Genomic DNA, 16,820 nt, shown 5'->3' with positions numbered 1-16,820 from the left:
TCTATACAAAATTTTGTCAAACTTAATTATATACGTATTTAATCTGCCTTTTTATACCCACCACCATAGAATGGTGACGGGGGTATAATAAGTTTGTCATTCCGTTTGTAACACATCGAAATATCGATTTCCGATTATATAAAGTATATATATTCTTGATCAGGGAGAAATTCTAGGACGATATAACGATGTCCGTCTGTCCGTGTGTCTGTCTGTTGTAATCACGCTACAGTCTTCAATAATGAAGCAATCATGCTGAAATTTTGCACAAACTCGTCTTTTGTCTGCAGGCAGGTCAAGTTCGAAGATGGGCTATATCGGTCCAGGGTTTGATATAGTCCCCATATAAACCGACCTCCCGATTTGGGGTCTTGGGCTTATAGAAATCGTAGTTTTTATCCAATTTGCCTGAAATTTGAAATCTAGAGGTATTTTATGACCATAAAGAGGTGTGCCAAAAATGGTGAGTATCGGTCCATCTTTTGGTATAGCCCCCATATAGACCGATCTCCCGATTTTACTTCTGGGGCCTATAGAAACCGCAGTTTTTATTCAATTTACCTGAAATTGGAAATCTAGAGGTATTGTAGGACCACAAATACGTGTGCCAAAAATTGTGAGTATCGGTCCATATTTTGGTATAGCCCCCATATAGACCGATCTCTCGAGTTTACTTCTTGGGCTTATAGAAACCGAAGTTTTTATTCAAATTACCTGAAATTGGAAATCTAGAGGTATTGTAGGACCACAAATACGTGTGCCGAAAATTGTGAGTATCGGTCCATGTTTTGGTATGGTCCCCATATAAAACGACCTCCCGATTTGGGGTCTTGGGCTTATAGAAACCGTAGTTTTTATCCAATTTGTCTGAAATTGGAAATCTAGAGGTATTTTAGGACCATAAAGTGGTGTGCCTAAAATGGTGAGTATCGGTCCATATTTTTGTATAGCCCCCATATAGACCGATTTCCCGATTTTACTTCTTGGGCTTCTAGAATCCGAAGTTTTTATCGTATTTGCCTGAAATTGGAAATCTAGAGGTATTTTCGGGTCATAAAGAGGTGTGCCGAAAACGGTGAGTATCGGTCCATATTTTGGTATAGCCCCCATAAGAACGATCTCCCGATTTAACTCCTTGGGTTTCTAGAAACGGTAGTTTTTATCTGATTTGCCTGAAATTGTAAATATTCTGGTATTTTAGGCTCACAAAAACGTGTATCGGATTCAGTTTTTATCGGTCCATTTGGTAATGTCTCCATATAGACCGACTTCACTTCTTGAGGGTGTAGAAGGCGCACTCAATGTAAAATTCCCAGATTTTACTTCTACAGATTTAAGATTTCAATTCAAGACGTTATTTTATAATTTTCTTGCACACTAACAAGGGGTTAATGATTCCTCTAAAACTCAAACAAAAATGGTTCTTATAAATCCAGAATCTGATATAGTCCTCATAGGTGAAATCTTTAAATTCATCTTCAGGAAGTGTCCTCAAGTCCTCAAGCCCTCCTGAAATTTCAAAGGAAACCCTAATATTTGGTTCATGGTGGTGGGTATTTAAGATTCGGCCCGGCCGAATTTACTGCTGTTTATACTTGTTTAGTTTATTATATACTACGTATGGACTACCTTGAAATTTAGAAGACGGTGTTAGGATGTTTTAAGATACCTTGCCATCGGCAAGTGTTACCGCAACCCAAGTAATTCGATTGTGGATGACAGTCTTCAGTAGAAGTTTGTACACAATCCATGGTGGAGGGTACATAAGGTTCGGCCTGGCCGAACTTACGGCCGTATATACTTGTTTACTGTTGCATATGAAGGAGCACTTTCACCTAACACATTCACCATGTAATTATGAATTTCTTGTTCCGATAAACCTTTTTTATGTAAATATTTAATGGCAGCACGCATTTCTAATTTTTCCATTGTAAAAAAATTGCGGATGCGTCTTTTTTTAACACCTGTTTCTATATGAAGGAGTTGCCAGATCGAAACAAAATTTAACATGTGTTCATAACAGAGATGGAAGTTTCCAAAACACTTAACTTTTTTCTGTTGATACCTCGCTTTTTTGTGCTAGGCTAAGAAGTTTCCGAACTGCCCTCGTAATTGAGCGATTTGCACTTATTTTAATAATGGACTCAATATTAGTGGCATACTAACTCTGTAGGTTCAGAATCAACGATAGCTCCTAATATCAAACATTACTGTTCATATTGTGATAAAACTCCCATAACTATGTACCCCTTAATATTCTCAAATATGAAAATGCGGTTTTCCCCAAACCTCTACCATTGATAGCCCATAAACAATGTTTACTAATTCAGTAGGGGTGGTTTAGGGTATGATATAGTCGGCCCCGCCCGACTTCCCTTTACTCACTTGTTTTTATTTAAGAATAACATTATGGTTTTATTTGAAAGTTAAAGTCTTTTTTTAACATCTTGTGATTAAAGTTTGTCATATTCACTTCTATCAATCAAGAATTTAAAATTATTCAGTAAAGTATGTAAAGGGTGATTTGTTAAGAGCTTGATAACTTTTTTTAAAAAAAAAACGCATAAAATTTGCAAAATCTCATCGGTTCTTTATTTGAAACGTTAGATTGGTCCGTGACATTTACTTTTTGAAGATAATTTCATTTAAATGTTGACCGCGGCTGCGTCTTAGGTGGTCCATTCGGAAAGTCCAATTTTGGGCAACTTTTTCGAGCATTTCGGCCGGAATAGCCCGAATTTCTTCGGAAATGTTGTCTTCCAAAGCTGGAATAGTTGCTGGCTTATTTCTGTAGACTTTAGACTTGACGTAGCCCCACAAAAAATAGTCTAAAGGCGTCAAATCGCATGATCTTGGTGGCCAACTTACCGGTCCATTTCTTGAGATGAATTGTTCTCCGAAGTTTTCCCTCAAAATGGCCATAGAATCGCGAGCTGTGTGGCATGTAGCGCCATCTTGTTGAAACCACATGTCAACCAAGTTCAGTTCTTCCATTTTTGGCAACAAAAAGTTTGTTAGCATCGAACGATAGCGATCGCCATTCACCGTAACGTTGCGTCCAACAGCATCTTTGAAAAAATACGGTCCAATGATTCCACCAGCGTACAAACCACACCAAACAGTGCATCTTTCGGGATGCATGGGCAGTTCTTGAACGGCTTCTGGTTGCTCTTCACTCCAAATGCGGCAATTTTGCTTATTTACGTAGCCATTCAACCAGAAATGAGCCTCATCGCTGAACAAAATTTGTCGATAAAAAAGCGGATTTTCTGCCAACTTTTCTAGGGCCCATTCACTGAAAATTCGACGTTGTGGCAGATCGTAAGTCTATTCATGATGAAATGTCAAAGCATACTGAGCATCTTTCTCTTTGACACCATGTCTGAAATCCCACGTGATCTGTCAAATACTAATGCATGAAAATCCTAACCTCAAAAGAATCACCCTTTACTTGCTACTTCTTAAACACTCTGACTGTGTCATACCTCTTTTCTAAAAATTTTCTTATAATGTGCTAAATTGAATTTCCATTGTCTCTATTGTACACCTTGGCAAATGTCTCTTCAACTGTAAGAACACTTTCATACAAAAGCAAACCAAATGAAAGGATTCGACAAACACCCACACAAATAAAAACAATAAAACGCATGCATAGTGGAAAATTGTGAAACCAAGCATTTTATCATTATGCATGCAATTCAATCCACCACCACCACCACCTCCATCACTTCCTTCAACACCAATCAACACTACAGGACAAAAAAAAGTAAACTGAAGAGTCCTTGATGTGATGAATTTTCAATAAAGCATTAAAGTCTCCTTGAACATTGGCCCTTCATAGAATAAAAGAAGCTACAAAACTTTGAGTGGCACATAGAAGAGAAGCAGAATAAGAAGAAAAACAAACCTCAACGCCAGGTTGGCAATCGGAACTTAAATTGCATTCGAAATAGATAGGATAGGGCGTTAGAAAAATAACCATGGCACCGAAAGTCATTGAACGCTGATGAATAGACTTGGCATCTAAACATTCTTGTCAGAGGAAACGGAAATCAAACAACAGGTACTACAGGTTCGCTTGTTTGCTATGTTGTGTGTTAGTGGTGAAGATGGTTTTTGATTTGGAATCCTATGACATACAAGGTCTTTGGCAGCAACATACTTAATGTGTACATTAAGGTGGTGCGGATGAAAAACAATCGAAAGGTTTTTATGTGTAGCATGCAAAGTAACGGAGTATGGGATCATTTCCACAAAAAAATATTCAGCGGTGATTTTTCTCCTTTTAGTGCACCCGGAGGAGGAATACGACCACCCAAACATGTTTCAAGAGCACCACATTACTATTTCACAGGAAATATATAAATTTTTTTCGAAAAACTATTCTTTTCTTATCAAAGATAAAATGCTTGCCGAAATCAGATATATAATTTTCGAGTACATAACATGGTTGCGACAAATATGTTACATGTTCCCCGTGAAAAAGTAACATGGTGTTCTTAAACATATTTTGGGTGACCATCCGCAGACCATTCGAAAAATATTCTTTTCTCATCAAACATAAAATGCTTGCCGAAATCAGATATATAATTTTCGAGAACATAACATGGTTGTGACAAAGATGTTACATGTTCCCCGTGAAAAATAACATGGTGCTCTTAAAACATATTTTGGGTGATCATCCGCAGCGTGGGAATATGATCACCTCAAACATGTTTTAATAGCAAAATGTTATCTTTGGCCAGGAAACATGTAATATTTTTATCTCGAAAATTCTCGCGAAAATATACATGGCTGCCCAACTGAGATACATAATTTCCGAGAAATTAACATTGTTGCGTCAAACATGTCCCATAGTCTCTGCCCAAAACTAACATTTTGTGAGTATCGGTCCATATTTTGGTATAGCCCCCATAAGAACGATCTCCCGATTTAACTCCTTGGGTTTCTAGAAACGGTAGTTTTTATCTGATTTGCCTGAAATTGTATATGTTCAGATTGAGAGAGATATGCGGCAAATTAAGAATTAACGCCATCTGTGGGAATACCTGAAATTGCTCTCTTAATTTGTTTACGTGCTGATCATTTTCCGATATGGCCACTTTACTTCATGCTTGGGATATTTTCCATTAGTTTAAGTATCTACTCGTTATTTTTAGTTGATTTTCTATGTATTATTGCTTAAGTGTTAGTTCATAAGAATACCTTCCTGGTTGAAGTCGTTTGTGAATTTATACGAAAAAAAAAAATATACTAAATTTTGTGAATTTGCACCTTGAAGTTTTTCCTTCGAATAAAGAAGATTCGTGAAGTATTATATATAAAACTGTCTAATTTCTTGACGTTTTATTTAGTGCGCGGCATCTGGATTAGACTTTGGTGTTGTAACTTTTTTTCTTATTGGTGAGCTTCAGCAGTGCTCCACCGGTGTCCAAACCCAATTTTGTCTAAATTGAACAAGGTCCTTCGAGCCGGATCCGGAGCAAGAGAAGCAAAACATTTGAAATAAAGGACAAAAAAAATAATAATAATTTAAACTAAATTGAAATGAAAAGTTTATAAAATCAAGTTTAAAAACATTTTGTATTCAGAACTGATTATCCCGTGACCAGCGACAGTGATCTGGCAACCACTGATCTTTTGACATATTACTCCCACTCTCCACCAACAACAACCATCTTCTACTGTTTTTTTTTATAAGTGAACCCCTCAACTCCATTAAAATTGTGTAATTTGGAAAGAAAAAACAAAATAAATCTAAAGATTAAAACAAAGTGCTGACTGAAAAAAATATATATATTCATATTTAAAATGAAAAGATGTGATTAATTGTAAATAAACAACAGAAAATAATCTTGTGCAGTGACATTAAGTTGTATGATTTGTGCTCTCTTTATCGTCATTTGACGTTTGTTTTTTTTTGTTGTTTTAGCACAGAGTTCAGGTATGTTGCAGTAATTCAGTTTTTTTGGCTCCAACTTATTATGTTTTTTTGTTTTTGGAAGTGATTTCAACGATATTTTACATTTCACAAATGCTTATTCTTTTTATTACATTGATTTAATATATTAATTTGATTGGTTATTGCCAAATTATAGCTGTAAAAGTGTGGTGAATAAATGTTTTAAGAGTAAAAGAGGATCTCTTGTATATCATCTCTTACTCTCCGTGTCTCTTTGAAGTTGACCATATCAGTGATGCCAATGTAGTGTTTTTGCCCGCTGTTGTTATGAATATATGAATGCTATATAAATACATTAAATATAACTTTTTGAATTTATATTACGTTAATATACATATGCCGATTTAATTAGGATCTGGTTGGTGTATTTATGAACAAACGTTCCACATAATTTGTCATATTTTCGTTTATTTTCATGAAAATTTATTTTAGCGGTTTTAATGTGGTATATTTGCAACTTTTTTTTTTCGGTTGTGAGTACATGTATCGAATAAAGAGACTTATAATACAAAGAGGTGTCGTACTGTCCTTATAATTCATGGAAATCTTACGTTTGTTATTGGGACCTACATATATTTTTGGACTCACTTTGATCGAAGTATTTTTCTTTTGATATATTTTTGTTCTGTATACTCGGAAAAAAGTAAACTCTATATGGTACTAGTGCCAATTTCACTCAATTTTAGTTAGTGGATTTTTCGGTTTGAGAAAGTTTTCTTGCCTTTAATAAATTTTTAGTGTTCGCTAATTGAGAAAAGGGAAATAATAAAAATGGAACTAAGGAATAACGATTAACTAAATTCTTGTCTAGTTTTCGCACTAATATTGACTAGACTTTTTTTTTTCGTGGAATCTAAGTGATTCCGGCGTTTGTAATAGATTGATTCTCTGATTGGGATTCTCTGAATTTGACCTAGATTTTCTGGGACTAGCAAAAACTTTCTTTCCTGGCGGGTTCACTGGTTTTTTTTGTTTAAAAACCAAGAAGAGGAGTGTGGTTTCTGATATCGATAGTTTGGGAATTGAGCTTCAGTGTTTATTTAATACTGATACAATTGTAAAAATGGCAGATCCATCGCTATTGCGAAAGTTCAAGAAATTTGCAGCGTTGTTTTTGGAATTTGAAAAGGAGAATAGTACTATGTCTAGTTCTTTAGCTACTAGTACGCAAACTATGTACACTATTGAACTTCGAAAGGAGGAATTTAAAAGCTTGTGGAACAAGGTTAAAAACTCATACGAGAAATTTAATGTTGATTGTGAATGTTTTGAGGAGCAAGAAAAGGAGGCTTCAGATCTTTTTAAACAATGTAGGGAAGCTTACATAACCTGTGCAGCAATTATGGGACAATTTTCACAATCTTTATCTGATAGGTCTGTTTTATCTTCCACTGTCCTCTCAACCAGTCAAGTTTCTCAGCAATTTCGTGAGAGCAGAGGTCATAACCATCGTTTAAGATTGCCACCTTGTACCACAGAGATCTTCCATGGTGATTATCTTTCGTGGCCGTCCTTTAGGGACATGTTTAAGGCCGTATATATAGACTGCCAGTCGATAACTCCTGTTGAGAAATTATTTTACTTACGGCAAAATACACAAGGGGAGGCTTTGGAAATTGTTAAGAAATCCCAGTTAACCAACGAGGGGTTTGAAATCGCGTGGAGTAACCTAAAGGATAGATATGAAAATAAGAGAATCCTGGTAAATAGTCAGTTGAAAATTCTTTTTAACTTGCTTCCCGTGAAATCTGAATCTGCTCAGGATATAAAAAGACTTCAGAGAGAAATAAATAATTGTATTACCTCATTGAAACTACATGATATATGCATTGAAAGTTGGGATCCCATATTTGTTTTCTTGTGCTCAACTAGGCTTCCAGTGACTACTTTATCCTTGTGGGAGCAGACTATAAAGGATAAGACTGAGATATCTAAATGGAAGGATCTGGATTATTTTTTGACTGCCCGGTTCCAATCGTTGGAAACGGTTTTTGATTTTACACATACCGGAGCGGTAGAGGCGTCCGGGAGATCGGATATGGCTGCGTCTAACAAGAAGGTAAAGACGTACCAAACGAATTCTCAGAAAATTGTGTGCTATGCGTGCTCTCAGGATCACTATTTAAAGTATTGTGAAAAATTTTTGAGAATGACTCCCGAGGAACGTTTTGCAGTAGTTAAAAGGAATAATCTTTGTTTGAATTGCTTTAGTAATAATCATAGACTGCATCAATGCACAAGCAAGTATAGTTGTGGGAAATGTAATTCCAGGCATAATTCCCTACTACATCGTGATGTGCGTGTGTCTTTGAGTACGGCGACGACTGATACTCGACCCTGGATCTCAGGCCTCCTTCATATCGGAGAGATTACGGAGACGCATAAGATTACAAACGACAAGGGTGAATGCCAGAATTTCGGGTTTAAATAACGCTTTGGCCGGATCCACTGAGAAACAATGTTCCTTCATATTATCTTCAGTAGGAGGAGACAATTTCGAAGTTGAAGTATCTGCTCTAGTACTTCCTCAGCTCACTGGAAAGCTTCCGAGTTCATCAATTTCTATACCTGAATCATTCTCTCTAGGAGACATGCCGCTTGCAGATCCTCTTTTTGGGAAGAGCGATCAAGTAGATATTTTGATCGGAGCTGATTTTTATCCACAAATCCTTTTGGATGGAGTTCAACGAAATGTTCTGGGTTCGCTTGTTGCCCAGGAGACTATATTTGGATGGGTGCTCACTGGACAAATCGATAATCAGAGAAATTCTTTTACAACACTTGTGTCTTTCTATACTGAAACTGCTTTGAATGAGCAATTGGAGAGGTTTTGGAAATTGGAGGAACCTCCATGTGTTAACAAAATGACACCGGAGGAAGAATATTGTGAAGAATTGTACCGAAGAACTACCAGACGATCCCCGAATGGTCGATTTATAGTTGGTCTCCCGTTTAGACCTCAATATATAGAAGGTAAAGGTTTGGGGTTGTCACGTACAAAGGCTGTTAGACAATTTTTGCGAAATGAGGCCTCATTGCTAAGGAAACCGGATATGAAACCAATGTATGATGCAGTGATTGAGGAGTACAAGTCTTTGGGACATATGGTTAGGATAGATAGGTCGACTGAAGGAGGTTCGGAGTTTTATTTGCCTCATCATGCGGTGATAAAACCGGAAAGAATATCAACGAAGTTGAGGGTTGTGTTTAACGCCTCATGCCCCACCTCAAGTGGATTGAGCCTAAATGATACTTTATATCCTGGACCAGTTTTGCAAAATGATCTTATGTTATTGATTATTAGGTGGAGGTTTTATCGTTACGTATTTAACGGGGACATTGAGAAAATGTATCGTCAAATTCTGTTGGACGATAGGCATACAAAATTCCAACGAATTGTATTTCGTACAGATCCTAGAGCTGATGTGCAGGATTTTGAAATGAAAACGGTTACTTTTGGCTTAAATTGTGCACCGTTTCTGGCGATCAGAACTCTATTGCAGCTGGCTTCAGAGATAGAGAAGGAGTTACCTTTGGCAGCAAAAATATTAAGACACATGATGTATGTCGACGACGCTCTTGCCGGGGCACATGAGGTTTCTTTAGCTATAAAGGCTCGAGATCAATTAATATCCGCTCTATCGTCGGCTGGATTTTCTATGAGGAAATGGACCTCAAATGATGAGCGAATATTACAAGGTTTACCAAAGGATCACCTTCTGGCAGAGAATTTTTTGGAAATTGATGCTGAGAGCAAAGCTAAGACGCTAGGAATACGATGGAATGCCAAAAGTGATAACTTTTATTTTTCTGTTAACCCCATTCTTCGGAAGGCGAATTTTACAAAACGAGAGGTTTTGTCCATTATTGCTGCTTTATTCGATCCAGCCGGCTGGTTAGGGCCTGTTATTGTTGTAGCAAAGATGTTGATGCAGCAAATATGGAATGATAAAACTGGATGGGACGAAAATTTAACTGATTCAAGTAGCATTCGATGGAATCAGTTCATAAGTGATTATGACAGTTTAAATGCCGTTAAATTGGAACGCTGGATTGGATTTGAACCATGTTGTAATTTCGAAATTCACGGATTTTCAGATGCGTCTGAAAGAGCTTACGGGGCATGTGTGTATGCAAGAATAGAATCGAATGGAGTTATTCGGACAAATTTATTGTTTGCAAAATCTAGGGTTGCCCCTTTGAAGACTGTTTCATTGCCGAGACTAGAACTGTGTGGGGCACTTTTGTTAGCAGAATTAATGGGGGCTTTACGAACAGATTTGAGTTTAGACAATAAAGATACGAAGTACTTTTGTTGGTGCGATTCTACAATAGTGCTGGCTTGGCTTCAAAAACCCCCTTCAGCTTGGGGCACGTTTGTTTCCAACAGAGTTTCAAAAATTTTAGATCTCGTCGGCAGGGACTGTTGGGGACACGTGAGATCTGATCTTAATCCTGCTGATATTATCAGCAGAGGTATCCGATCACAACAGTTAATTGATAATACTTTGTGGTGGCAAGGGCCCCCTTCGATGAGGTGTGTATGTGTATAATACTGAAGAAGAAACTCGTCGAATGAAGTCGTTTTTCGTTTATATAAAGGATTTTGAGGATGTGCTTCTAAGATTTTCTTCCTATTCTAGAGCGTTAAGAGTTATGGCATATGTTTATCGGTTTATTGGATTTTTAAGGAAAAATACAATCCCGATTATATCATCTCGAGTTTCGTTCTCTGAGTTACAAAACGTAAAGAGAAAACTTGTGATTGTTACCCAAAAGGCATATTTTTCTGAAGAATATTTTCAGTTAGCCAATGGTCGACCTATACATAGAAATAGCAACCTACTTAATTTAAATCCCTTCATTGATGAAGAAGGCTTAATGCGTATCGGAGGTAGATTATCCAACGCAAATGTTTTGTCCTTTAACGAAAAACATCCAATCATATTACCATATAATTGCAAATTTTCACAGCTCTTGGCATATTTTATTCATGAGATTACATTGCATGGAGGAATTCAATTAATGTTGCGGGTTCTTAGGTCAGAATTTTGGATACCTAGGTCAAAAAACATGATCAAATATGTTATAGGACATTGCAAGATATGCAATATTTGCGCAAAGAAATCCAGGGAGCAGATCATGTCATCCTTACCAATAGCGAGAACACTTCTGGATAGACCTTTTACACGTACAGGTGTTGACTTCGCTGGCCCATATGATATTAAAAACTATACGGGTAGAGCATGCTTGATTACGAAAGGATACGTATCTATTTTTGTTTGTTTCGCTACGAAGGCGATCCATTTGGAAGCTGTGAGCGATCTCTCTACCGTTACGTTTTTGGCAGCCTTTGCCAGATTTGTTTCTCGGCGGGGTTGTCCAAAGGACATGTACTCCGATAATGGTACAAATTTCGTCGGGGCTTCCCGAGTTTTAAGAGCAGAGTTTCGTAATTTTCTTCGAGATATTAGTTCAGAAGTTGTTCATTTGTATGTGAATAATGGTGTTAACTGGCATTTCAATCCAGTGGCAGCCCCTCATATGGGAGGACTATGGGAGGCCGGAGTAAAGTCTTTCAAGCATCATTTTAATAGAGTAGCATTTAATTTGAAGTACACTTTTGAAGAGTTTTCTACACTTTTGGCTCGGGTCGAATCATGTTTGAATTCACGACCACTTTGTCCGTTATCAGAGGACGTTTCTTGTATTGATGTGCTGACGCCGGGCCATTTTTTGATTGGTGGTCCTCTTTTATCACCACCAGAACCTCAGATCCTTGATGCTCCAATTTCTATCGTTAATCGATGGCAAAGGGTAAAGGCTATTAATCAGAATTTCTGTTTGCGTTGGAAAGAGGAGTATTTGAAGGAGATAATTAAAAGAAACAAATGGAAGACAGATGAGTTGAATTTGAAAATTAACGACATGGTTGTTGTTCGTGAAGAAAATTTACCCCCAAATGAGTGGAGATTGGGTCGAATAACGAAGGTTTTTCCTGGCGCGGATGGAAAGGTCAGGGTTGCTGAGATCCGGACAGCACGCGGTCAAATAGTGAGACCAATTGTGAAACTTGTTTTCCTTCCCGTGGATTAAATCAAGAGGAAATAAAAAAAATACCTTGTTTTAATTTTGAACTTTGTCTCCTATTTTTTTTTTATCTAGCATCATGGTTAAAGCAAAGAAATATTATCCTGAAAATCGTGGAAACAAACAAAGAATTGTATGTCGCGTCTGTTTGAAGGATCATCCTCTTCGATTTTGTCAAAAGTTCCTTGCCATGGACTATTATGAACGGATGCGAATAGTTTCTATATATAAGCATTGCGCTGGGTGTTTGGCTCATGATCACACATGGCGTACTTGCAAAAGTGAGGGAAGATGCAAGAAGTGTGGCGATATGCACCATACTCTACTCCATAAGCCGGGACCTCGTTCGTCTGGCAAAGTTGTAAAGAGTGTAGTTAAAAGGCTAGGACCTCGTTCGTCCAACCCTCTTGATGGACCTAGTTCGTCCAATACCATCACTAGCAATGGACCTAGTTCGTCCAAACCTTACTCAACAACTGGACCTAGATCGTTCACGTCCAAAAAGCGTCGTAGTTTGACAAGGCAAAGCTTGTCTAGAGATGTCGTCCCATACACTTCTGAGGAAAAAATAAGTAAAAATCGATCACAAAATCGAAGATATGAAGATCTGGTCCCAACCTATAGCCTGCAGGAATTGATTATGCTTCGACCTACCGCGGTTGTAAACATAGTGTGTGGAGATAATTATATTCAAGAAAGAGCCATTATAGATCCAACATCTGAAAAAACCATAATAGCGGAGTCACTAGTTCGAAAAATGGGCCAGAAATTGATAACAGTCGGGAATCAACGGAAATGCTTCTTGCAACTTCGAGGATGTTACGGAATGAGCAATACTGTTGAGACTTATGCTGAGGTTCGTCAGAGGTTCGACATTTTAACTCCGAAAAAATCTGTTGACATCCGAATTGTGGATGAGTATCCCGGGCTACAGTTGGCGGATCCATTGTTTTATGCATCTGGACATGTACATTTATCTTTGGGAGGTGATGTATATGCCAAGATAATACGGAATGGGATTAGCGGGGGCACCTTTGGTAAGCCACTTGCGCAATTTACAATATTTGGCTACATAATTTCTGGAACCTGTTCTCCTTAATTCAAACAGTAAGAACTTTTACAATTTTTGCTTTAACCATGATGAATGTCAGCTCCACATTAATTTTTACTTGCAGTCTGAACTACGGCCAAATGCGAGACTGAATTCTTTCTTCACCTGTATTTTATCAAATGAATTTTTGATGTTGCTAATAAATAATTTGGATTTTTGCAGAATACTGCAAGGGGGCCGGAATGTTCAGATTGAGAGAGATATGCGGCAAATTAAGAATTAACGCCATCTGTGGGAATACCTGAAATTGCTCTCTTAATTTGTTTACGTGCTGATCATTTTCCGATATGGCCACTTTACTTCATGCTTGGGATATTTTCCATTAGTTTAAGTATCTACTCGTTATTTTTAGTTGATTTTCTATGTATTATTGCTTAAGTGTTAGTTCATAAGAATACCTTCCTGGTTGAAGTCGTTTGTGAATTTATACGAAAAAAAAAAAATATACTAAATTTTGTGAATTTGCACCTTGAAGTTTTTCCTTCGAATAAAGAAGATTCGTGAAGTATTATATATAAAACTGTCTAATTTCTTGACGTTTTATTTAGTGCGCGGCATCTGGATTAGACTTTGGTGTTGTAACTTTTTTTCTTATTGGTGAGCTTCAGCAGTGCTCCACCGGTGTCCAAACCCAATTTTGTCTAAATTGAACAGTATATATTCTGGTATTTTAGGCTCACAAAAACGTGTATCGGATTCAGTTTTTATCGGTCCATTTGGTAATGTCTCCATATAGACCGACTTCACCTCTTGAGGGTGTAGAAGGCGCACTCAATGTAAAATTTCCAGATTTTACTTCTACAGATTTAAGATTTCAATTCAAGACGTTATTTTATAATTTTCTTGCACACTAACAAGGGGTGTTAATGATTCCTCTAAAACTCAAACAAAAATGGTTCTTATAAATCCAGAATCTGATATAGTCCTCATAGGTGAAATCTTTAAATTCATCTTCAGGAAGTGTCCTCAAGTCCTCAAACCCTCCTGAAATTTCAAAGGAAACCCTAATATTTGGTTGATGGCGGTGGGTATTTAAGATTCGGCCCGGCCGAATTTACTGCTGTATATACTTGTTTAGTTTATTATATACTACGTGTGGACTACCTTGAAATTTAGAAGACGGTGTTAGGATGTTTTAAGATACCTTGCCATCGGCAAGTGTTACCGCAACCCAAGTAATACATAATTTCCGAGAAATTAACATTGTTGCGTCAAACATGTCCCATAGTCTCTGTCCAAAACTAACATTTTGCTCTTGAAACATGTGTGAGGGGATCATATTCCTCTCTGGGTGCATATTAGAGGTGTGCACGTGACATGAAATTGTCGTGACTCACGCGTGAGTTGTGAGTCACGCTGACGGCAACGGCGTGAGTGTGTATGAGCGTGATTAACTAACCAAATGTCGTGCGTGTGCGTGAGTCACGAAAATAATATCTTCGTTAGTGTGCGTGAGTAACGAATTTCGGAAAAACACGCTTACGAAAATAATCCCGCTTACGAACATAAAATCCTTTACCAGTTGAATTCAATTATATTTTTGGTGATATTCTAGGTGTTAAGATTTTTATAACGCTCTCGATTTTAATCATACTCAAGTTTTCAATCAGGTTCTATAGGTAAATTACTCATGGTTAGGTTAAGTTAGGTTAGGTGGCAGCCCGATGTATCAGGCTCACTTAGACTATTCAGTCCATTGTGATACACATTGGTGAACTTCTCTCTTATCAATGAGTGCTGCCCGATTCCATGTTAAGCTCAATGACAAGGGACCTCCTTTTTATAGCGGAGTCCGGACGGCGTTCCACATTGCAGTGAAACCATTTAGAGAAGCTTTGAAACCCTCAGAAATGTCACCTGCATTACTGGGGTGGGATAATCCACCGCTGAAAAACTTTTTGGTGTTCGGTCGAAGCAGGAATCGAAACCACGACCCTGTGTATGCAAGGCGGGCATGCTAACCATTGCACCACGGTGGATCCCTAAATTACTCATAAAATTATTCGTGAGTCACGAAGTTTTTCGTGAGTTACGACATCTAAAAAATTTTCGTGCGTGAGTAAAAATGTTCTTTTCGTGAGCGTGCGTGAGCGTGAATCCTACAAAAAATATCGTGCGTGAATGAGATATCTCCGTCGTGAGTGTGAGCAAAATATTACTCACGTGCACACCTCTAGTGCATATTCCTTTTCTGTGTAGAATGGTAGCGACATTTCAAAGAATTTCAAAAGTTCTCTAAGTGACTTCTAATTTAATACGACACGCAGTTCGTATTCGGCTACAAAAGTGAGGTCCCATATCATCATTGAGGTCCCATATCATCAGGATGGCTTGCGGAGCCTCTAAGAGAAGCAAATTTCATCCGATCCGGCTGAAATTTGGTACATGGTGTTGGTATATGTTCTCTAATGACCATGCCAAAATTGATCCATATCGGTCCATAATTATATATAGCCCCCATATAGCCGATCCCCAGATTTGACCTCCGGAGCCTCTTAGAGGAGCATATTTCATCCGATCAGGCTGAAATTTGGTACATGGTGTTAGTATATGATCTCTAACAACCGTGCAAGAATTGGTCCATATCGGTCCATAATTATGTATATCCCCCATATAAACCGTTATCCTCCGGATAACGGAACCTCTAAGAGAAGCAAAATTCATCCGATCCGGTCGAAATTTGGTACGTGGTGTTAGTATATGGTCTCTAACAACCATGCAAGAATTGGTCCATATCGGATCATAAATCTATATAGCCCCCATATAAACCGATTCCCAGATTTGACCTCCGGAGCCTCTTAGAGGAACAAAAGTCATCCGATCCGATTGAAATTTGGTATGTGGTTTTAGTATATTGTCTTTAACAACCATGCCAAAAGTGGTCCATATCGGTCCATAATTATATATAGCCGCCATATAAGCCGATCCCCAGATTTGACCTCCGGAGCCTCTTAGAGGAGCAAAATTCATCCGATCCGGTTGAAATGTGGTACATGGTGTTAGTATATGGTCTCTAAAAACCATGCAAGAATTGGTCCATATCGGTCCATAATTATATAGCCCCCATATAAATCGATCCCTAGATTTGTCCTCCGGAGCCTCTTGGAGGAGCTAAATTCATCCGATCCGGTGGTCTCTAACAAACACGCAAGAATTGGTCCATATCGGTCCATAATTATATATAGCCCCCTATAAAAACCGTTCACCCGGAGCCTCTTGGAGGAGCAAAATTCATCCGTTCCGGTTGAAATTTACAACGTGGTGTTAGTATAAGGCCGCTTATAACCATGTCATAATTGGTCCATATCGGTCTATAGATATATATAGCCGATCCCCAATCACACAAAAATTGGTCCATATCAGTTCATAATCATGGTTGCCACTCGAGCCAAAAATAATCTACCAAAATTGTATTTTTATAGAAAACATTGTCAAAATTTTATTTCTATAGAAAATTTTGTCAAAATTTTATTTCTATAGAAAATTTTGTCAAAATTTTATTTCTATAGAAAATTTTGTCAAAATTTTATTTCTATAGAAAATTTTGTCAAAGTTTTATTTCTATAGAAAATTTTGTCAAAATTTTACTTCTATAGAAAATTTTGTCACAATTTTAATTCTATAGAATTTTTTTTCCAAATTTTACTTCTATAGAAA

At 37.6% G+C, this 16,820-nt stretch overlaps 1 protein-coding gene across 1 annotated transcript; it reads left to right on the top strand.

The window, feature by feature from the left end:
- The first annotated feature begins 7,025 nt into the window (after positions 1-7,025).
- On the top strand, positions 7,026-12,058 carry LOC142235098 (uncharacterized). Its single transcript, XM_075306331.1, has 4 exons — positions 7,026-8,021; positions 8,091-8,202; positions 8,276-10,503; positions 10,769-12,058. The coding sequence occupies exons 1-4, from the start codon at positions 7,026-7,028 to the stop codon at positions 12,056-12,058; spliced, it is 4,626 nt and encodes a 1,541-aa protein (XP_075162446.1).
- The last annotated feature ends 4,762 nt before the right edge of the window (positions 12,059-16,820 follow it).

Source organism: Haematobia irritans, chromosome 1, assembly GCF_050003625.1.
Source record: "Haematobia irritans isolate KBUSLIRL chromosome 1, ASM5000362v1, whole genome shotgun sequence".
Classification (NCBI taxonomy): domain Eukaryota; kingdom Metazoa; phylum Arthropoda; class Insecta; order Diptera; family Muscidae; genus Haematobia; species Haematobia irritans.
This window is presented reverse-complemented; position numbering and strand designations above follow the sequence as displayed.

What these genes read in the sequence shown, in the direction of transcription:
- LOC142235098 (XM_075306331.1), top strand. Translation starts at nt 7,026, where the DNA reads ATGGCAGATCCATCGCTATTGCGAAAGTTCAAGAAATTTGCAGCGTTG. An exon ending in TAGACTGCATCAATGCACAA is followed by an intron (nt 8,203 to 8,275) that starts GCAAGTATAGTT and finishes TGTGTCTTTGAG; the next exon opens with TACGGCGACGACTGATACTC. An exon ending in GGCCCCCTTCGATGAGGTGT is followed by an intron (nt 10,504 to 10,768) that starts GTATGTGTATAA and finishes GAATATTTTCAG; the next exon opens with TTAGCCAATGGTCGACCTAT.